This window comes from Miniopterus natalensis, chromosome 20 (genome assembly GCF_054644295.1).
Source record: "Miniopterus natalensis isolate mMinNat1 chromosome 20, mMinNat1.hap1, whole genome shotgun sequence".
Classification (NCBI taxonomy): Eukaryota; Metazoa; Chordata; class Mammalia; order Chiroptera; family Miniopteridae; genus Miniopterus; species Miniopterus natalensis.
The window spans coordinates 15,331,550-15,355,032 of NC_142100.1; the positions used below are offsets into that span (position 1 = coordinate 15,331,550).

General features: G+C 43.4%; 1 protein-coding gene across 1 annotated transcript in view; it reads right to left on the reverse strand.

Annotated features, from left to right (window-relative positions):
- Positions 1–930: 930 nt before the first annotated feature.
- RNF185 (ring finger protein 185) overlaps positions 931–23,483 on the reverse strand; it is a 28,110-nt gene continuing 5,557 nt past the window's right edge. Inside the window, exons 2-7 of the mRNA XM_016198554.2 lie at positions 12,339–12,562; positions 9,489–9,507; positions 7,719–7,831; positions 6,115–6,169; positions 5,368–5,485; positions 931–3,445 (exon numbers count right to left, since the gene is read on the reverse strand). Of these exons, the coding sequence (XP_016054040.1) occupies positions 3,348–3,445; positions 5,368–5,485; positions 6,115–6,169; positions 7,719–7,831; positions 9,489–9,507; positions 12,339–12,514 (579 nt within the window). The 5' untranslated portion in view covers positions 12,515–12,562 and the 3' untranslated portion in view covers positions 931–3,347. The remainder of the gene's footprint in view (positions 3,446–5,367; positions 5,486–6,114; positions 6,170–7,718; positions 7,832–9,488; positions 9,508–12,338; positions 12,563–23,483) is intronic.

The following is a 23,483-nucleotide window of genomic DNA, read 5'->3' on the forward strand; positions in this document are numbered from 1 at the left end:
CAGGTAGGGAAGAGGGAGTAGTGTGAGGATGGTGATACAGCAGGACTGGTTATTGGGATGGGCAATTGGTCTGTGGAGGTCTGCTTCTGTATATATATATATATATATATATTTATTATTTTTAGAGAGGAGAGGCAAAGAAAAGTTGGTGTGACAGCAGAACATCTATTGGCTGTCTCCTACACACTCCCACTGGGGATCAAGCCCACAAGCAGGGCATATGCGCTGATCAGGACTCGAACCAGCAACCCTTTGATGCACTGGACGATGTCCAACTAAGCCACACTGGCCAGGGCTACTTCTGTATATTTTGTTTTCCATTAGAAACAAAAACCCTGTTCTTTTATTTGGCTGAGTTCCTGGACTTTCCTTACGTTTGCATTTCCTAGTATGTCTTGGCACTAATCAACTTGATAACTATTAGGTCAAAGACGAAGAAAAGAGCTCCATTCAGAGGGATGACCTATAGCTCTGGTGTGTTGGGAAGCCTGAGGCTGGGCCAGGTTTGTAACCTCACCATCTTCCATCTCACATTCTGCTACTGAGTGAAGAATTTATGTGGAGTAGCATGCCCCCTGCTGGGGCAGGCCGCCTGCCTTGTCCCAGAACATGCAGAGATGCTGACAGTGAATAAATAGCCTGTGATTGTCCTCAAGCTCTGATGGGCCACAAGCTAAGCTCCACTGTGGCAACCTACAAGCTTAGGAATTCCACATACTTGTCAGGACTGGTCAGACAGGTCATACCTTGGGCAGGGCTATGTATGAGGCCAGGCCTCCAGCCTACTTTTCAATGGCTGTTTGAAGACTTTAATCTTCAATGTGACATTCCCAAGGATGCACAGGTGCTTCCCAGAGGCCTTACCAGTGTGACTACTTCCTAACCCATCCCCCTGACCCCATCACACAAACAAGAAGTCCACAGCTCACAGTAATGTAAAACCATTTAATTCTAAATCAAATCACTTTCACAACAGTGAAAATTAGTGACTGATCAAGGTGTGCCACTGTACATAGGGTCATCTTCTGTCTGTGGGTGGGAACTGGTCCTGATCCACAAAGGTGGCAGGAGTGGGAGTAGAGACTAAGAACATAGAAAACACACACAAGAGAAAGAAAAACTGCCTTGGCGGGGGAGTGAGGTGGCGAGCCTGTATAGGGATGGCAGGAAGGGGGCTCCCTATTAGGGCTGGGCCAGCAGTCCTAAGTTGGCTCTCCTGCCCCAGCTCCTGGCAGAGGATAAGTAGGGACCTATAAGGTTCAAAATCAAAGGGCACATAGCCAACCTGGCTTTGCTAACTGGTTCCTGGGATACCTTTGCTGGTAGAGCTCTTCTGGGCTCACCTTTAAGAGTCGAAGTGATTATACCTTTGCTGGTAGAGCTCTCCTGGTCTCACTCCATTTCATTAAAGTGATTAGTCTTCCTACCCATATCCCTTCTTGAACCTTTCTTCTGGAAATCCATTTTTGTTGGGCCCATCTGACTGAAGTCCTCTCTCCAACCACTAGGTGGAGCCACTGCACTGAGGGATCCCACCAGTTCTCGCCGGCTGAGAAACTCCACCTCCCACTTTGGGGATTTCTAGGCAATAAAAAGAGCACTCTTGTGTGGGTGCCCCTAAGGTGTTTAAAATCCATGAGGTACACTGTAAAGCTGGTGGCTTATTCTTACTAAATGGATTCAGCAAATGAACCACTTATTCAATACTTATATTTTGTCTTTTAATACTGAACTCTGGCATTGACAGGTTACAAAGGGGGAAGGGATGGGGTCAATGGAGAGGGGAGGAGGGCTTCCCCATCTGAGATGAGGTCCTGGTTTCCACATGCTATGCAGAGCCATATCTGGAAAGAAAAAAAAAACACTAGGTGGGGCTTTCTACCATTTGTTAGCTATTGCTGGAGGTAAGCCAGGAGTATTGTGGAAGACCATCTCCTCCCACCCTTGGGATCTCCTGGAATAGACTGGATTTCTAGGAAGAGGTCTGACAGGCAGAGCAAGAACCATTCCACCAAGTGACCTGTCCTCCTGCCTGGCACCACACTCCCTTAATCAGATTTGGAGAAAGCAGCTTGGAAATGGAAAAACAGATCAAGGGCTTGGGAAACATGATTTCCACAGAAAGACCACATCATATATCACCGTGCTGAGGTTCCCCAGGCCCATGGCCTGACTTCAACAATTCATCAGGGGTTGCCTGCTCTGGAGTCACATGCTTCCCTGGTTTTAGCACACATTCAAGGAGGTGTCCATCAAACCATATCAAGGGCCTTCCCCCTTTCCTGCCTCTTCATTAAGGATAATTTGGCTTCTGAGGAGGGTGGTCTTCAACATGCAGCTGGGCTAACTTGACAAAAGCCCCAGTTTCCTTTGGGCAGGTTTGGGAGAAGATGCACGTGGAGCTTCTGCAGCCTTGGGGACAGGCTACTTGTGCAGTTGTTCCTGCATCCAAGCTCTGAATCCCACTGGAGTCACAACTGCAGGTCTTTCCTAATGCACAACAGTCAGTCCCAGCTTCAGCAGTAGTCTAGGCTGTGCGCCCTCTGGCAGAGAGGAACATGTGTGTAGTTTTTTGGGGAAAGGTGATGAAGAATCTGTGAGTAGTCACATGTCTCCCGGGATAATCTATGCCAAAACACAAGGAGGTCATTCAAGCCACTCTCTGGGGCCAAAGACGCTGAGTATAGCCCAGAGCCAATAAAAGATCTTTGGGTCTCTGGTGAATTCATGATGCGAGTCCAGCTTCAGCTGCTGCAATTATGATCTTTATAGGACAGCAATTTCTTGGCTCTCTGCTGAGGAGGGGGAGGGAGAGAAGGGGGAGGGAGAGGAGAGGGAGGTGGAAATAGGACAGAGTAGCACTGGGATCTGGAAGGGGAACCTCTCTGTATGAGAAGCCCCACTGACTTCGGGGGCCACATACCAAGGGGTATTTAAGGAGATGAAAGAAAGTTTCCATAAGTAACATTTGGTTCATCTCTTTGTTTTATAATATTAAACTCAGGTGAAATTGTATCAACAGTTTCTCTCTTCTGCCTCTTCCCTGTACAGAGTCAGGAGCTGCTGAGCTGGCTGGAATAGGATTTCATGTTGTAACCCATGAGAGATGACTCAATGCCAAGGCCTGAGGTTATAGCAGAATGTTTATGGCAGTGGCCATACTCCAGGGTTCTCTACAACTGGTCTTGAGTCCTAAAGCTCTGATGGAGAAGCAAGATTCCTTGATGTGTTACTGACCCCACTGATTCCAGGGGTCAAGATTATCCAGGAAGCCAAACATCAAGAGTGGGGGTGGTGTGCCACCAAGTCCAGAGGCCCTGTCATGGATGTAGGCCAGGAGTCCAGCATTAGGCAATTAGGAGCCAGAACATGATCACCAGGGCCACAAACAGAAAGAGGCGTGACAGGAACTGCTCATCCACGTACTGGGGTGTTCCAGGGACAGCTGGAGAGATAAGAGGGAGAAGAGAGGCTGTCAGCATGATGCAGCTGTGCACACTGCCCATTTGGGACAGAAGTCGAGAAGTATTAACCTTCATCTCTTTTCAACAGAATCCTGCACACTAAAAAGATTTCCAAACCCCAAATAGTATCAGGCAAAACAAATGGAATTATGAAAATATGTGGAATAATATAACAACAAGGACAAGGTCTTCAATTTATCCTAAGAGGGTTTGGCCTACAGGTGCAAATAAATCAGGAAACTCTTAGGGGGAATAATAAGAGAAAAGCTACTGTTTGTTAAGCATCTTCTATGTGCTAAGTGTTTTGCACACACATTATTGCTTGGTGAGTACTATTTCCATTTTCTGTAAGAAGAAACTGAAGTTGGTTGTGAACACACAATACAATATACAGACAATGTATTACAGAATTGTACACCTGCAACCTATATAATTTTATTAACCAATGTCACCCCAATAAATTCAATTAAAAAAAAAAAGCAGCTGAAGCACTGCCTCCTGAGTCATGGAGTCTCTAGATTCTGGTACTGTTGAACCAGGAGAGGTGTGAGAGAGCACCATATGGAGTGCCTTCCTTTTCCAGAGGAGAGCTAGGGCCAAGACAAGCAAAATGTCCTGTCTCCCTCATTGCAGAGCAAACTAGGGGTACAAGTGGGCTGAGAACTTGGGTCTCCCCTCCTCTCTGCTTTGAGAAAAGCAGTTATGTAGAGCTCCCTGTCTTGACTACTGGGGAAAGAGAGTTAAGAGCACCTACATGGAAAAGCTGTATCAAACGTTAACAAGAAAACTGTCTGATAATGGCAGGAAGATAAAGAGATCCAGAGTCCAGTCTGTTTTCCTGGGGAACCCAAGGTAAGTCTTGGAACAGGTGGGAAGCAAGCTACCAGGCAGGTTCCTGCTGCCTTCATGAGGCCCTGCCCTTTGGGGTCTCCTTCCTCACAGAAAACATAGGAACAGAGGAGAAACCTCTGAGGTAGATGAGGTAAGGAAAGGCATTTCCAAGATCTCTTGGTGCTGTACTATTCTCCAGTTAGGTGCTCTGATGGATTCATGCAGGCAGGCAGTGGACAAAGATTTATCAATTGCCTACTATGTGCCAAGCACCAGGGTGGGGGCAGGGGACAAATGGGATGGCCCAAGAGTGGGTTACTGTCCCTAGAGCATAAGCTCCTGGCCAGGAACTATGCACCGGTACCCATGCATAGCACATATGAGGCTTCAAGGATTGCAAGCAGAGCTTAGCTGACCTTGGCAGCTCTGTAGGTTCCATGGTAAGGATCCTGGCCTGGGTGTCAGATTGTGATAGAGTACAGGGCACCCACCTCACCACCCTACTCTACACCAAATGCAGCTGGCATTCTCAAGCTGACTGGAGGGAGAAAAGTAGCAGCAGGTGGCAGACCTAGGCAGAGTTCCCAAAAGGCTGGGGTTTGGGACCAGCCCCATGTGTCTCCAGAGAGAAGTTGGACAGAGATTCCAGAGAATAGAGAGGCACTGACTCCTTTTGGGTCACCCTACCCCCCAAAGTCTCCAAAAGTCAAAGTGAGGGTGGGGTACCTGTGCAGGACTAGGCTTTTCCTCAGCTGGGTATGGTTTATACCTTTTCATTTTATGGGCATGGGGTATGTCTTGGGAAACATTACTGAGTATTTTCTGATTTATAAAACAGAGCTAATCACACATCTGTCTCATAGGCTTATCATAAGAATGATGAGCTTGTAACAGAAAGCACTCTGAACATGCTAAGTGTGCATTATCATTAGTGCGACTACCAGTAATATGAAAAGAATTTAGCGCATTTTGAAAAGGCTGATTATCCATGTAGTAACAATTATCTACAACCTATATACTGCCAGATTCTAAGAAGCCTTAAAGCAGGATTACCAAGGGAATAGGGTCTTACCTGGAGGAGGTCGCCCATCATTTATGTTAAATGCTGTAGCAAATATCCCAAAGGGAAACGCCCCAATTCCAAAAGACATCTGGAAGCCACCATCTCCAAATCCAAATCCTTGAAATCCCTGTGTAGAAGAATTGCAATTAAGAAGTAGAACAAGCAGGTTTTTCTTGCACCTGTTAAACGTGTCACTTACATGTGGGACCCACCTGCCCTCCCTCCCCTCTGCTGCCTATTTCCAAGAGGGGACATCTTTTCCTCCCATCTAGATCCCAAGGCAGAGGAATCCTGGTGGTCCCTCTGCCCTTCTAGCCTACAGGGAGTCCTAGCTAAGGAGATCTGAATGCCAGAAAGAACTGGCTTTGACCCAAAGTAAAACACTCTGCTGAAGCAAGTCAGGGTTCTTTTTCTTTCCCAGAGTCCCATACTAGCCAGTAAAATTTTCTACATGCTTTATAACAGCATGTAGAATATACACACATCTATAAATAAAACACACAGACATAAAAAGATCTACAAAATTTGTCTGTGTGTATACATAATTACAGAAAAAGGAAAAAGAAAATAGACCAAAATGTTTCCAGTGGTTATCTCTGGATGGTGTGATTGTAAGTGATTTTTCCCCCTTTTCCTTTCTGTATTTTACAAATTTTTCTTTACTTTTTTAATCAAGGAAAAAAAGTATAGGGCCAAGAGAGAAACTTCTAAAGCCATGCACTCATTTCTAGAAGCTTCTCATAGAATTTTCCTCACCCCTCTGTTCTCCGGCTCTGGCCTCTGTCCTTGAGGACGGGGAGGGGTCTTCTCTCTGAAACAGAAAAGGTGTAAATAGGTCTATTACATAATGCTTTCAGCTGCTCCCAGGTGAAGTGGGAGTTCTTCACCTGTTCCTGCCTAGTACATGAACCTATGCCAAAATAAACCCAAACACTAAATAAATCTTTGTTCTACCTGCACTTGTTCCCTACCTATGGAAAACCAAGGAGAAAATCAGCTTGTTTGTAAGATGCTTATCAGATTGCACTGAGCCTACTCCTCTCACAGACAGCATGACCCAGGTTGGTAAGAATGCCAGCCAAACATCTATCCCTGGACCTGTGTGTCACAGAAATTAAAAATCCCAAATCTAAACTCAAACAGAGGGTGGCCTGTCAGCAGAGAGGGCTGAGATTCATGGTCCTCTCTGATCTGCCCCTATTAACTTCCGCTTTACTGCCTACTGCTGCTCTACACTATTCTTTTTTTTTTTTTTAAATATATCTTTATTGATTTCAGAGAGAGGAAAGAAGAGAGACAGACAGACAGATAGAAACATCAATGATGAGAGAGTCACTGGGGATTGAGCCCGCAACCCAGGCATGTGCCCTGACCGGGAATCGAACCCCGACCGCCTGGATCCTAGGTCGATGCTCAACCACTGAAATGTCCCACAAATACTGAACTGAGGACTTGTTACCCGTTAAGCACAAGGTAGGCTTTTACCAATACTAAGACTGATGACAGACCCTACTCTTGAGGTGTTCATGGTTTAAAGGGGACTACAACCAATCACAATACAGTGTGGGAAGGGACTTCTTTAATAAAGATATGAACTAAATGAGGTGGGAGCATGGGTGAGAGCAACTAATGTGGGGAACAAGGGCCATTTCAAGGAGGAGGTAACTTTAGGGCTGCTCATTAAAGATGGGCGGAAGTTTGAGGAGGAGGAGGGGTTGAGCAGAACTGGGGAGGGCAGAGGAGGCAAAGGGAAAACAAATACAAAGTCTCATGAATGTGAAAGGGTAAGAACCTTTATGAGAAGTCCAATGTGTCTGGGCACTGGGTGTGCTGGGATGGGTGGGAAATGGTAAGAGACAACTGCTGGGGAGTTCAGGGGGGTTGGGGGTGCCACATCACAAAAGGCTCTCAGTACTTGTGTCTGTCTAGAGCATGCCAGACCCACTGACACCTCCATTTCCAGAAACTTCAACTCCACAAGCCTCCAAGACCCCTGCCCTTTCCTCCCTCCATATTTTATACATCACTGCTACAGCAACCCACATCCTTGCAGAATCCTGCTGGACACCTTGCTTCCCAGGCTGCTCCTTTACAGCACTTTGCACACTTGGAATTGTGAAGTCTTGTGCACCAAGCACACTGCCTGCCCTGGCAGATTCTCAGTGTATATATGTATTATAGCTCAGCAAGTGGCAACCTGGCTCCATACTCATCCTGACTGACTCCCACCTGGATCCCAACTGCCTTAGAACTGAGGGTCTGCAAGCACTAAGTAAAGAGAGGGGTAAATTGGTACTGAATGGAAGTGAATTCATGTCCAAAGGGGAAGAGTGGGTGTGAGAAGTGCCCCAAGGCCTCACCTGGGATCCTGCTGCCCAGTGCTGCCCCTGCCATAGAGTGGGATGACCTTGTCTCGGCTGATTCCGGCTTTGCAAACTGGACACACCTGTCTGTTAGGTCTCGTCTCCAACCACTGCAAGCAGGAGAGAAAAATGCATGAATGGTGCAAGCCCACCAAAGAGTGGTCAATCAGAGCCAGCAGGGGAACAATGTGAACCAGAGGCCTCACATTGGAAACACCAGCACCAGCAGGGAACACCTCAAGGAACCTGACTCTGATTCCTGCTCCTGCCACTCAATGAATATTTACTAGTGGCGAAATAAAAATTGCTTTTAAATACCATCATAATTAAACAAGCTTTTTCATACTTTGTTCTCTCTAGGGGCTCCCAGCAATACAGCAGGAAGGACCTGTAAGTCTGGAGCTATGTCAAGGTGTCTGACAATTAGAGCCTCAGTTTAGGCTGCAGGTGCGGTATAACAAACTTTAAATCTCCACCTTCCCCAATGGATCAACTGTATTACCCTGGCAGTCAGATATTTCTGTGATTTCTCATTTTTACAGTATTTCCTCAACAGCTTTGTTTTGCACACATCAGCATCTGCATATAAAATGATCAGTTTCTGGTGATTTACTATGTGCTAAAGGACAGATTGTGCTCATTATCTAAAAAATTTACGTAGTGTTTTTTATGTATTTTCATTGATTTTTGCATTCAACTATTTCTTTCAATATGAAGAACACCAGAATCCTGTTTTGCGTTTCCCAGGCCCTTTAACTGGTTATATAAAAAACATTTTATTTAACTTTCTTAAAAACAAAATAAAAATGATAAAAATATGTTACATGTAGTGTTGGGGTTTTTTTTGGTAGAATATATATATATTCTCAACATTTATCTTAGAATATAAATTGCATTTTAGACCCAATGATATAAAGTTTATTATATAAATGTGAATCTAGGACTTCAAGGCCAAGGAAAAGGCAATGCTTAATGATTTTCTACCTTATTTCCTTCATCCTACTGTCAAAAGCCCCCAAATTTATGTATATTACGCTCTTTATAAATTTATAGCAGACACGTTCAGGTTCCACTGGGATCAGAATGCACAGCCCTGAATTAGCAGGGCTGTTTCCTCTACTTTTCCCCCATCCAAATTCTGAGGCTCTAGCAGTCTGCAACTTCCCTCCTTCCCCCACATTCCTAAGCCACTTACTAGTGTGGGCCTCTACTGAAAACCGTGGAGACAGCCAGCTCGCAAAGCTTACTCATAGCCAGTTGTGAACGCCAGGCCCTGCTGTGTCTCACTAAGCAGGCACCTGGGTCTTGATGAATACTTACTAACTGGTTTTCATAATAATCTAAAGCTGGGAAAACAGACTTTCTTCCTCTCACAAGTTTTCTGTTAAGACCAAAAATATTTCCCCTTTCTAACATTTTCAAGACCTTTAAGGGTAGAGGAAATTGTTGATATGATAGGATGTATTTTCTAGAGGCACAATCTCAAATAAAAAACATACTATCATATCCAACCGTGTTTTTAAATAAGGAATAGAGACCCAGATGTGTAGATAGTGGCCACAAAGGCCATTGCTGGTAGAGTCAGTGACCCCTTGTTTCATCAAGTGCCTGTCAGTGGGCAGGTATGTAATGGTGTTTGGGGGGAAAACAAGCAAATGAGCCCACAAGCAGGGGAGATTGCAGTTTCTGACAGTAGTCTCTTGAGGCTAGGAGTGTCTTGTGCAACCAAAGCTGATGAAAGACAAAGTAAAATGAAATGCATCTTACCTGATGTAAACATGGCCAACTGTGAGTCCCCAGGGCAAACAGTCATCAAGGAGAAAAGAGAAAGGGAGAAGGGAAAAGAAAATGCTTTCATTAGTGGAAACATCAAGGCAGGAGCGGAAAACTGGGAAAACTGGATGGAAGTGTGGAGCACTGCCACCCTACTGAGGGGGGATTACTGGTGCCAGAAATTAGAAAAGACTGGGCTAAAAACACAGGAAAAATGAAGCAATGGAGTCAAGACGCCAAACTCCACCCCTGGAATGCCACTACTTGTGAAAACCACCAGGTGCGAGACTATCCCAGGCCTAACTTCTCTACAAGTCAAACTCTGAGAGGTTTTGGCCTCTAAAGGAATCCAATAAAAGCTAAAGAACCCCAACCCTGGCCGGTATCACTCAATGGGTTGGAGCGTCATCTGTACACCGAATGACTTTAGGTTTGATTCCCGGTAAGGGCACATACCCAGGTTGCAGGTTCAATCCTCAGTCAGGGAATACAGGAGGCAACCAATTCACGTTTCTCTCTCACATCAATGTTTCTCTCTCTCTCTTTCCCTTCCCCTCTCTCTAAAATCAATTAAAAAATATCTTCGGATAAGGATTAAAAAAAATAAAAGCTAAGGACCCCCTGTGCAGAAAAATTCACAGGAACATTCTTATGCTCCCATTCACGCACACATGCACATATGTAATATTTTGGACTCAATTTCAGTGGATTCATAGCCTCCTCAGACTCAAAAGGAATGTGTAAATCTAGATCCAGTTTAACAAAATCTTCAGGCTGTCCTCAGCCTTGAGAACTCAGCTGGGAGTAAGTAGCTTCCAAGTTCAGATCTACTGTTAAAAACACCTTTAAGTAACGAGAAGGATGGGGCTGCTGCTTGGCAGAAAGGGCTACCTTCAGCTTAGTGAGCTACACTACATAGGTTGTTGCCCAATCTCTCATTTTTCAAATGAGGAAACCAAGTTCAGAAATATTAAATGACCTGCCTATAGCACCAGGACTAAAAAGTTCCCTGACTTCCAGTTTACTATCCCTCTATAACCCAGCACTGGGTGTAAAAAAATGACATTTACAGAATTGGAGGAAAAGTCCCTCTAACTCCAGATTTTTAAAACTTTTCTTTCTCTCTTGATTAACTCATTCAAGTAACAAATGTTAACTGCACACCTACTACATGCCAGGATAGTGGAAAATGTGGACATGGTTTCTGTCCCTCAAATAACACCTCTCCTCTATCTGAGTAAAATTTAGACTCAGAGGATAATTCCTTTCCCAATTCCTGAACCACAGTTTAGCTTCACAATCCAGATACACAATCTCCCTGGATATAATGGACACCTGACATCTGACTTCAACATTAACCTTGCAATGCCACTCCAAACTGAGCCTGGGGCACCCTAAATTATGGCAGATCTCCACTAGCTACTTCCCTCAAAGGCTGTGGAGAAAAAGCGGAGGTAACTTTTCCTCAGGGACAAGTGAAGGATTATATCAATGATGATGATTACTCCCAGTTATAAAGCTACTATGTGCCAGCCTGTGGCTGAATAGCTTTGCATTTGTTAATGTCACTGGATGGTCACACTAACCTTTGAAGAAGTGCAATTATCTCTATTTTACAGATAAGGAAACTGAGGCACAGAGAGCACAGCAGATTTGCCCAGAGACAAACCACTCCAATTAGAAGCATCTGTTTCATTTTAGAGTCTATGTTCTTTCCATTGATACCCTGACTTAATTCTTAATTTTGTCACTCATTTCAAGTCTTGGTTTCATGATACCCCAATCACAAAACTGGAGTATCTCCAAATTCTAGGAGAGGGCTGATGACAATAGTTTCTGCATAAAACTTAATGATTAGGGCAAGAGCCTCTAGAACAAAAATCTCTGCCCCACTCTATCCACTCACCAATTAATGTATCATTTTCACTGTTGCCAACTTAAACTCCCTTAAATATTGCTTAAATGATCCTTTCTTCACACCACTTACCTGCTTAAAAATATCCAATAGCTCTGTTCTACTCAGTCAAATCTGGGCTTGATAATCTGGACAAACCCTCCCTTTACCATTCTAACACTCCTTAGTCCACAGTACCCATCCAGGGTGCTGAGGTACAGAGTAGCCTCGGGGTCTCATGTGAACACAACAGTGCATACACCTGTCCCTAGAAATTGCCTGCCTTGGGATAGTACACTCTTTTACCTTACCTAGCATTCTCACCCTTATATTATTCCAAGTAACCCTTCAAGGTCCAGTTTAAAACCAAGAGAAAAAAATAAGATCTCAACATTTACCCAGATTCTCAGAGCCAAGAGGGGCTTCTGCAGCCATGGAGGCTGGAATGGACACTGACCCTGACACTTCATTTTGATAAACTATGTAAAATATGGTAATAATTATCAGGACCATAGCTAACACATAATATTTACTATGTGCTATATGCTTCTAAGCCTTTTACATATTTCAAGTCATTTAATGCTCACAAACAACCCTATAAAATGGAAGAGTCAGGATTCATAGCAGTCTGGCTCCACAGTCCTTGCTAAGAATCACTGTACTTTCCTGTTTCCTGGCTAGTATAGCAAGTAGCAACTATTTATTGCTCACTAAATGATAAGTATTATTACTTCAGAGATGGGGATACGGAGCCCAGGGGGAAACAGGACTTGCCCAAAGTCACTCAGCTCATCATCAACAGAGCTAGGATGAGAACCCAGGTCGCCTGCCTTTGGTTCTGAGTTTATCAGGACCCAAAGTGTGTGGGAAACTGTCTCCAAAGCTGTCCGGGGCTATAAGCTTTCCAAACCTGGCAGTGTGTCCTCTGGGATGGTGGCAGGGGTACTGACCAGAAGAGGTGGCCGCATAGGCTGATGACAGCATCCTTGGCTGTGTCCAGGCAGATGTTGCACTCGAAGGTGCTATCCTGCCCTCCGCTTTCGCCAGCACCATTGCTGCTGCCGCTGGGTCCCCCTGCACTGGAGTTCTCAGGGGATGCAGAGGCCGAGGGCCCCTTGCTTGCCATCCTTGGCTGTCAGCAAACTGTTGAGTGAAGATTCTCCCCAGGAAAATCCTAAAAGGCAGAGAGCCCTTAACTACCATTTCTGCAGCTCACTCCCCCGGCCTCCATGCCAATCTCCCCATCTTCTCTCAGCTCAGATGTTCAGATTATGACTGAACCCCTGAGGAGACTTCCCAGGAGCTGCAGGGCATGATAGTCGTGGAGCACTACCCAGACAGCAATGACTCAGAAACTTCGAATGAACATGGCCCAGAGGATACCACACAAATACATAAACTGCATCAACACAGAGCAGCCTCCAGATGATTCTCCATAGGAACTGGGTCTCGCTGTCCTTACATTCTCCCAGGATAACCACCTCAGGTGATAAATACATGCTCAATCAAATTGAACATTCACAGGCTGTGCCCTAACTTTGGATAGCAGATGAATCTGCTCAGGCCAGAAGGATTGTGACTGGTATGTGCCAGAATTTTTTTTTTATTTTTAAGATTTTTAAAATTGACTTTTAGAGAAAGTGGGAGAGGGAGAAGGGGGGGAGAGGGGGAGAGAGAGAGAAATATCAATGTGAGAATGAAACATCGATTGGCTGCCTCCTGCGCATTCCCCACCAGGGATTGAGCCCACAACCCGGGCATGTGCCCTGACTAGGAATCAAACCAGCATCCTTTCAGTGCATGGGAAAATACCCAACTGAACCACACCAGCCAGGGCTATATGCCAGAATATAAAGAAAACCCTGTAACTCTGAAAGGTTAGGAAGCTGGGAAGGACCAGAAAGGCCATCTGGTCCAATGTCTTCCACACTGCAATCTTTGCATTCCCCCTTGTGCCAGGTTAGAATACCAACTACCTTATTTTATCTAAATCTTATCAACTTTTCAGCCTTAATAGCTTTAAAGAGGAGGCTTATGACACTGCTGAAAATAGAAAACCAGTATTACTATAAGTGAAAAATAAGTATAAATATAATGAAGGAAAATCTTTTATCCTCATACTACATTTGGCACATTCATACCATGCTTTGGGCAAACCTGGTCCAATCTCTTTAGGAAACGTCAGTTTGAAACCTCTCAGCTAGCTGACTAACGTGGAGCTGAGACTGAGACTCATGACATCCAGTTTGTACTCAAACCCCTGTGCCACCACAGACCAAGCTGGCCACCAAATGCTGGGAAAAAGAGACCACGTTTCACTACCTCTTCCAAACCAAAGAACCCACCTGGAGTTGAACAGAAGGAGAATAAGATCAATACCAAAGGCTACTCAGAAACTCTGGGTGCAGATTAAGAATCTGTGAAGACTCTAATCTAGCCACCTCACTATCTCAGAAATTCCAAGTAGGAAATGCCAGCTGGCTAGCACAGTTAGAGAACTGGAAGCTTGAATGCTGTTCCAGTAAGTAGACAGGTGGTTTTGGGAACCTCCCTTCTCCTCTGGGCCACAGTTTTCTCATCTATAAACTGAGGCACTAAACTATGTGGTCTCCTAAATGCCCCTTTCCAGCTCCGAAACTGTGCTGCTAAGGGTCATCTTACCCACTCTCTCCAAAGCGGAATGCCCCGCCACAAGTCTGGACTCACCACTGGGCACCAGAAGACCACTGTGATTTCAGCTTCCAAAGTACAAGAAGGCAAGGACCAAAAATCTACAGTCCTCTCAAGACCAAGAAGCCTTCCTACACACCACCAACTCAGAACTCTGGATTCATGAGTATCCCTCACTACAACAGCAGCTCAGTGACTTGAGCAGGGAGAGGAAACCGGCTCATGGCCACTTTTTCACTCAGTTACATCATTTTACGTGATGTCCCAGAAGGGTAGCTAGCTGGCTGCTGGCAGCACCAGTGACCCAGTGCTTCCCCCTCTCCATACACAGGATGAAGCCTGCTTGTGAGGGCCACATTATGGCTTTCTTTGTCATTCTAGCTCAAGTACCCGACACACATTTCTTTAAAAAAAGCAAATAAAAAAAATCAAACTTTTAAAATGAAGGATTATGTCTGTACAGATGCGGAAAATCAACCATAAAGTCAAATTCATGGACCAATCTTAAATGACAGTCTTCTTAGGTGATGCAATAGGAAGAACACAGCTCCAACAATGACACCTTCTTGTCTTAAAAATGAAACAGACTTTTAATCAAGTCTCTAAATGAATTACCCATTTACAGAAAATATGGAGCACAGATGCATGTGTTAAACAACTCCAGGAGGATGCAATCAGTAAATCCAGAATATGGGACTTTTTACAGGACAAATAACCCAAGTTCTCCAGAAAATAAATAGCATAGGAGGGGTGTGGAGTTATAGAATGAGACTTGAGACATACCAACCACTAGCAGTGTGAGGGGCTCACTGGAACCAAATCAAACAAACCAACTGTAAAAAGACATTTGTGAGATGACTGACAAAAATTAGATTTAACCTGAATATTAGGAATTATAATAGCTGATATTAGGAATTGTTAATTTTGTTGAGTATGATAATGGTATTGTATAATGTTTTTGAAAAATTCTCATCTTCTAGAACTATATACTTAAGCATTAATGAAGAAATGGTAAGATGCTTGGGATCTGCTTTAAAATACTCTAGGGGAAAAGTGAAAGCAGAGAGAAAAGATGAAATAAGAATAGGAAAGCTGATGGTTGTTGGACTTTGATGATGAATGGGGATTCACTGTATTAATTTATTTCTGTGTATGCATGTAAATTTCCATAATAAAAGGTATTTTTTAAAAAGGTGAGACTGCAAAAGTATGTGTATGAACGGATAAAAACAAAGTATATAAACACACACACTAAACTATCAACAATTATTTCTGCGATTATGAGAGATGAGGAACTTAGAATTTTATATTCTTATGCTGTTTTAATGTTTTATGACAAGTAGGTATTACTTTTACAATAACATTTAAAAAAAAGAATATTGTAGCCGTGGCTGGGTGGCTCAGTTGGTTGGAGCATTGTCCCGTAAAGGCTGAGGGTTCACTTCCCGGTCAGGGCACATACTCAAGTTGTGGGTGTCATCCCTGGTCGGGGTGTGAATGGGAAGCAACCGATCAACATCTCTCTCTCACATCCATGTCTGTCTGTCTGTCTCTCTCCCTCACACATCAATGTCTCTCTCTCTCCCCCTTCCTCTCTTTCAAATCAATAAACATATCCTCGAGTGAGGATATAGAAATTTTAAAAAGGAATGTGTAAAATGTGTGTATATTACATTTGTTACAACAATGAATATAAATATTAGTAAATGTCTTTATTTTTTATGAGTTCTTTCTTTTTTGCTCAATACCTCTACTCTCCTACCTCACTGACAACTAGCAGCCTGCTCTCTCTGAGTCTGTCTCTATTTTGCTTGTTAGTTCAGTTGGTTCATTAGATTCCACATATGAATGAAATCATAGTAAATGTCTTTAAAAATGTGGAAGAACATACCGAACTGTTAACAGTGATTATCTCAGCATTAATGGGGGTTTAGAGGTAGTGACTTACACTTTATAAGTCCTCCCCATTTATAAAAATGACATTTTTACATGTATTAATTTTGAAACCAGACAAAAGAGTACATGTTTTTAAAAATCCCCCAATGTTTCAGTTTTCCCCAATTCTGAAAAGCTCTGACCTCAAGTCCTGGTGCCACCACTCACCAGCCATTGGCTCAGAGTAGATACCTTGATGGCTTCAATTGTTTTTCTCACCTGAAAAGTGAGGGTGTCATGTCTCCTACAAGGCTGCTAAGGTGGCCCTATGAGATAACACAGTGACTTGAAGAGCCCACCAAGGTGGGAAGGGGCCGTTGCTGCTGGGGAGATGTGCATACACATCACTTACCCTGGCCCACTGCCCTCTCCACTCCCTGGATCCAACAAAGCTCTGCATGGTGTATACTACACACACACATAAGGGGACAATCAGAGTTAAAGTAGATATCAGGTGGGAATGGTGAGGAGACAGTAACAGGTCAGCTCAGTTTCCAGGGAGTAGTAGCCTTGCTGCAGGCCAAGCAGTGGGATAGGCCTGTACACCCCAACTCTAGCCAGCTCACATCACTCTTATTCTAATTCTTAGTAGACTGACCACGTGGCCTCTGTCTAGGTTCTAGAGCCTCATCCTGGTAGGCACTCAAATACTTGCTGAGTGGGTGCAGGAATGTATGACTAGTCTTGGTCAACTCCCAGGCCAGCTGCTCACCCATCCCTGGAGCCTCCTTTCCTCACCTCCTCCCTACCCTCAAGCACAGGAAACTCATCACACCAGAGCAGCATGGGAGAAATGAGCAGCCTTCCCTTGGGACTGTCCACTGAACACCTGTGGAACAACAAAATGTGGCCACAGCCTCATGGTCCCAACAGGATAGAGGGTACTGCTCAGCTCAGTAACTGGACAGAGTAAAAGGGAAGCAGGCTCTGAGCATGCCTGAGCTGCCATCCTACTAAAATTCTTTCCTGGTCCCTGCAGAGCCTATGGACTTGGACGTGACCACATAGCAACTTGTTGTGGCCGATTCTGTGGCCCCATCCCAACCCTATTCTTCACGCCTGATTTGAAACCACTTTCTAGTTTTAAAGACACATTCACATCTATCACCACTCCTGACCTTCACTCCACTTTACAGAGGAGGGCATTAGCCCAAGGAGGTTAGAGGATTTGCCCAAGGCCAGGCCATCATACAGTGCCAAATTCAGACTTTCCAAAACAATATCAGCACTCTTTAGGAAAAAAAGTCTTTATTGATTTCAGAGATACAGAAACATCAATGATAAGAGAGTCATTGATTGGCTGCCTCCTGCATGCCACGCACTGGATCGAGCCCAAAACCTGGGAATGTGCCCTGACCAGGAATCAAACCACAATCTCCTGAATCATAAGTTGATGCTCAACCACTGAGCCACGCCAGCCAGGCACTCTTTTCACTCTTACATGTTACCCTTTTAATATACAACTTTTCAAGATTAAGTACCTGGTTTTTGTTTTCCCTCGAATTCATTGTGCAATGCTGTGTTCTTTGAAGTGAGTGCAAAGCAAACTACTCATCCGTTTATACATTCTACCAACAGAACTCTAGTACCAACTACATTCGAGGACAGTGCTGGAGTGGGAGGTCACAAAGAAGAGCAAGGCCAAGCTGAAACTCTGGAGTCTGCAACAGGAGCTAAGGAAGATGCATAGATAATTACAAGAATTTTTAACAAGGGGCTCCATCAAACTTGTCTGTTTTTCCTAAACAAGGCACCTTCCCAGAGATCTGGTTCCTAGATCACCTCAGGGATTTAAACAGAATCTGGATCTGGATAGGCCAAATAATCTGTATCTTTAAATAAGTGTCCCCCACCTTCCACTCCAGATGATTCTCTGATGAAGAGTTTTGAAAATCCAGCTCTCAACCAGGGGATAACACTAACAAAAGCACAAAGCAATATAGCACAGCACAGAGTGTGGGTAGAGACAGTAACCTCAGGGCCTGTCCTTCAGAATACATGACCCCTACCTACTGTCTTTAGGGATTATGAAGAAGTCAGATAAACTTGGGAGGTGAGGGACAAGTCTGCTGAGATCTCAGACCACCCAGAACCTACCTGGTCCATCTAAGACAGAGCTGACCAACAAGTTCACACCTAGTTTTGAAAAACATTCCTAAATTTGAGATATCCAGGGTAGCACATGTGATGCAGGACTAAGGCAGATTTGCAATGCTTAATGATCCTTTAGGAATGCAGAGCCTGGAAGCAAAAGCGGACTAGCAGACTGACCTAACATCCTCACTCCTATTACCTTCCCAGAGCGGGCCTGGCCCACTCCACAGGAACTAGGCAAGGGAGAGAACGAGAGAGATGCACATCCCTGCAGGAATCACCAGGGAACTCAACCTTATGAACAAATCTTCAGGTTCTAGTGTACTGCAGACATTTATAGTCTGCCCTCTCTGCTTCTTTAAGAATTCCTGGATCAGGGTGTACAGAGGCATCAAGAAATATTAATCCTAGTTAGGAAGATTACTACAAATTTGGGTGATGAAAAACTGGCATGATCCAAGAGGGAACCCAGCAGAGGTCTTGCTCATACATGCCAAGAACTGTGGTGTGCCTAAGCCTGTCTGCGCTGCTCATTAGGCTGTTGCTCGACCACGTGCAGCAGAGACAGGACCTGCATTCTGAGAATGTTTACATCACACTCACAGAAGGTTGGGGTTGGAAGAAATCTGAGTAAGTTGATTGGAACTTGGAACACACAGAAATGACTCTAAAATTTTAGAGTCTAAATGCAGTTTAGGTCCCAAGGCTAGCTCAGAGAGGTGTGGCCCTCAAATATAGGACCAGGGGCATGAATGGCCTTTCAGGTCCAGAAGGACAGAGCAGGCTGAGAAGACTGGTCCTTTTCTCTGGTACTATCTAATCTTCCCATCTGTTCAACCAACCCCTCTACCACCTTCAAAGATTTATTAAAGACCCTATTGACCAGGCATTCCAGATAAAGGAGTCAGTCTAAAGGGGGACAGAGACACATAAACCAACAAACTAACAGAGGTGTATACAGAGTGCTTGAAGGCTGGGTATGCTGGGGAGGATGCAGACACAGCACACAGGACAGGTGGACAATTCACTGGGCCAAGTTCAGTGTGGCTGGAACCCAGGGCACATATGGGGGTGGTAGGACAGCATGAAAGGCATTGTGCCCTTCACATCTGAGTGGGGATTCTAGGGTCAGCTGTGCCTTCTTTTTCACATTTTCTTCCACTATTTCTGAATCGAAAGGGGTTTTGTTTTAAGCTTCAATGCTTTCTCTTAAAGCTTACCAGGTTTGATAAGAAAGGGTGAGGTAGGATTTGAACTACCCTGGCACTAACTTTTAAGGGTCATTTAAGAGGCTGTCTTTTGTCATCCCTTACATCACTGTCTTATATTACTTAACTTTTTGCTTAGGACTTTTGTCCTTAAAAGACTAGCATGCCACAGAAGAATTTGATGGCTTTGGTTTCAAATTTCAGCTCTGCCACTTTGTGACTTCAGACATTCTTCTCTCCCTGAGCCTTTGTTTTACTTATCCTGCCCCAGGAAGGTCTCTCACAGGGTACACTGGAGCGTAGTGTTTCTTTATATTCCTCACAGAGCTATGCAATCAGCAGGTACTTGGTTAATTTGCTGAGTGAATGAGTCACAACTTCCCTTTCTGACTGAGCATCGTTCCTTGAAGGCATAGTAGGTGAGACATCAGAACTGTGTATGACGAAATCCAGAATGGGACATGCTTCGTTTGAGCTACGCAAAGTGAGACTTTCCCCCGAAGTGTTAAAATCAGGAGGCACCTCTTATATTTATTTTTACTATGAAAAGCATAAACTAATACTCTGCTCAGGCCATTACATGAATTGTTTCATTTAATCTTTATAGCCTGCCTTTGAGGTAAAAACCACTATACTACTGTTAGCATCCCCTGGCTCAGAGTAGTTAGGTCACTGGCCCATGGTCACAGAGCCAGTCAGAGGCAAAGCTTCCCAACTCCCAAGCCAATGTGCTTAATAGATAGTACACCTCAGTGATTTTTTTCATGTGTCTGTCTCCTCAAACTTGGAACCACCTTCCAGGTGCTTTACTCAACACATGGCCAGGCAAATCAAAAATACCTCATAAATGTGTGTGGGTTGATAGATTTGATGCCCAGCAGTAAGAACTCCACAACTCAATATGAATCAATTTAGCCAACTAAGTTCTGGAAAATTGGTATCCTAAAAGAACAAGACATTCTTCAGTTATGTTTTTTCAGAACTGAAAATGTTACATAACTATTTTAGAAAAAAATTTTTTAAAGTATTGCCCAAAACTCTTAAACGAATGAAAAGAAAGATCAGGGACCTGGCAACCAGAAAAAGGTTTGAGTTTCCCCAAACCTTTTCCCACCTCTATTAGTGATAACACTAATATGGAGTATTAATCATTCACTAAACTTACTCTAGTTAGATACCTCCTAGAGCCACAAGCACAGTGCCTGACAAAGTAAATGTTTCATAAATGTATGTGATAGTGATTTGCCAATTTCAATTCACACCAAAATAATTGGTAAAATATTGTATTAAAGAAAAGATCTTCAGACTGAAGACACCCCAATTAAGGGCTGTGGATTTCTAGTATAATATAGTGAAAGGAACAATCTGGAACCCGAGGACCTAGTCTGACACTCAGCTCTGCTACTCGCTAAGCTATGATCTTTATCTGCAAAATGGGGCAATTGTGTCTGCCCTTTGGTTACCAGAAAAATTTCAAAATGAAAGTTTTGCTTTTGTTTTCAAAGTAAAACCTTAATTCAGATTTTATAAAATATCATTAATTCAGGTTTTATCTGACGTTGAGCTAAAGACCTCTAAAACATTCTGATGGTAGAGTATAAAAAGAATGAATAAGGTTAACAAGACTTAACCAAGTTTAATAACTTCCTAAGAGTTTAATAATATCCAGCATACACTTGACAAAACAATGACCTCAGTTCTCTTTCCAATAGGAGGTCCTAAAGAGGTCCTAAAGAGGTCCTCAGGAGAGCATATATAAGATAGACCAATCATGGTTAAAAATAATAAAACCAGAATGACACCATTTGAATAATCTTTAATACTGACTTTTACAAATCAAAATCAGGCTTATGTCTAGAGCCACCTGATACTGTTAGTGCAATTTGGAAAACATTTAAAGAATGCCAAGGATGAAAATAAATCAGACACGCTTCTCTACTCTCAAGGATTCTCGTCAGAATTTAACTATTTCTTTTTTAAAAATATATCTTTATTGATTTCAGAGAGAGGAAAGGAGAGGGAGAGAGGGAGATAGAAACATCAATGATGAGAGTCATTGATCGGGAAAGAGAGAGATAGAAACATCAATGATGAGAGTCATTGATCGGCTGCCTCCTGCACGCCCCGTGCATGTGCCCTGACCAGGAATCGAACCCCAATCGCCTGGATCCTAGGTCGACGCTCAACGGCTGAACCACGCCCAGCCGGGCAGAATTTATTTTTTAAAAAGCACCTCATAGTGAGAAATGGCTCTGCAGGGATGGTATTATAAAGAAAAAACAAGTAATTTTCCTGGGCTTTTTGCCCAGGATCCACTCCCATATTCAGAGAGCTGTCTATCTTTAAAACCCCTTCCATGTCTACACCACAAGGTGCTTCTGAGGAACAACTGGGTGTGAATATTAGAGCAGAGACTACCACAGGAGTCAAAGTGATGACTGGTCCCAGAGTGGAATGGCCAGCCAGTCCCCCTAGGCCATGTCCAAAGAAACAGGCATGGCCCACTGCTTCTGATCTCTGTGTCCTTAGGCCAGCTGAGGTACAAGGTATCACCACTCTGTGGTGCTTTCCTCCCACAATTCAATGAAATGAAGAGAAAGACCCATGTCATCTTCAGCTGATGTGAAGAGTACAGAAGTAGGGTCCATGACAGCCATACAGCAGTTAGGGCCACCTGAAAATTTTAAGCCAGAGCGCCTTGGTGGCTTCTTCTCTACTTTAAATACTACACTTCTGGCAATGATTTCTTGGATATGACACAAAAGGCACAGGCAACAAAAGAAAAAATAGACAAATTAGACTTGATGAAAATTAAAAATTTTGTGCATCAAAAGACACTATTGCCCGCCATGGCTCAGTGGTTGAGCATCGACCCATGAACCAAGACATCAGGGTTCAATCCTTGGTCAGGGCACATACTGGGGTTGTGGGCTCCATCATTTGGGCTCAATCCCCAGTAGGGGGCATGCAGGAGGAAGCCAATCAATGACTCTCATCATTGCTGTTTCTATCTCTCTCTCCCTCTCCCTTCTTCTCTCTGAAATCAATAAAAACATATTTTTAAAAAAAAGACACTATCAATAAAGTAAAAAGGAAACTCACAGAATGGAAGAAAACAGTGGAACCTCAGTTCTCGAACTTAATTCATTTCAGAAGGCTGCTTGAAAACCGAAGCATTTTTTCCCCAGCAGAAATAATGTAAATTGAATTAATCCATTCCAGATCCCCAAATGATTCCATTTTAACCTTTCTTATATACAGTACATGTCTAATGTACTGTTTAATCTATAAACACTTTAAAAACAAAAAGGACATGAAATGTAAATGAAAATTTAACAAAGAGGAAATGAAAGAGTAAAAAATGAAAATTTAATAAGCAACAAAAGGAGAAAAAAAAAAAAACCACAAAAATATTCACAGCACAATTTCCTGAGATGCTAACATTCTCTCCCTTGTTTCCTGAAAAATGCATGTCTAATCATACCACATGAAAGGGTTGTCAAGTTGAGAAGTGAATTGTTCGAGATACGAGACATTCAAGGACAGAGGTTGATTTATCTGATGGATCAATATCCAGAAAATATAGATCTCAACTCTTAAAATTCAGGAACAAAAAACCCCCCAAAACCTGCTATTTAAAAAAACAAACAGAAAATAACAAGGGTTGGTAAAGAGGTGGAAAAATTGGAACCCGTGTGCACTTTTGGTGAGAATGTAAAACGGTACTACTGCTATGGAAAACAGTATGGTGGTTCCTCAAAAAATTAAAAATTGAATTACCACATATGATCCAGCAATTCCACTTCTGGATATAACCCAAAAGAATTGAAAGTCAGGCCTCAAAGACATACTTGTACATCCATGTTAATATCTGCATTATTCACAATAGCTAAAATGTGGAAGCAACCAAAATGTTCATCTATGAATGAATGGATAAGCAAAATGTAGCCTTAAAAAGAAAGAAAATTCTGACATATGCTACAATATAAATGACCCCTGAGGACATTATGCTAAGTGCAATAAGCTACTCACAAAAAGGCAAATACTGTAGGATTCCACTTATGTGAGGTACTGAGGAGTAGTCAAAATCATGGAGACAGAAAGCAATTTGTGGTTGCCAGGCACTGAGGGGGAGAAGGGAATGAGGAGTTATTATTTAAGGGATATAGAATTTCAGTTTTGCAAAAT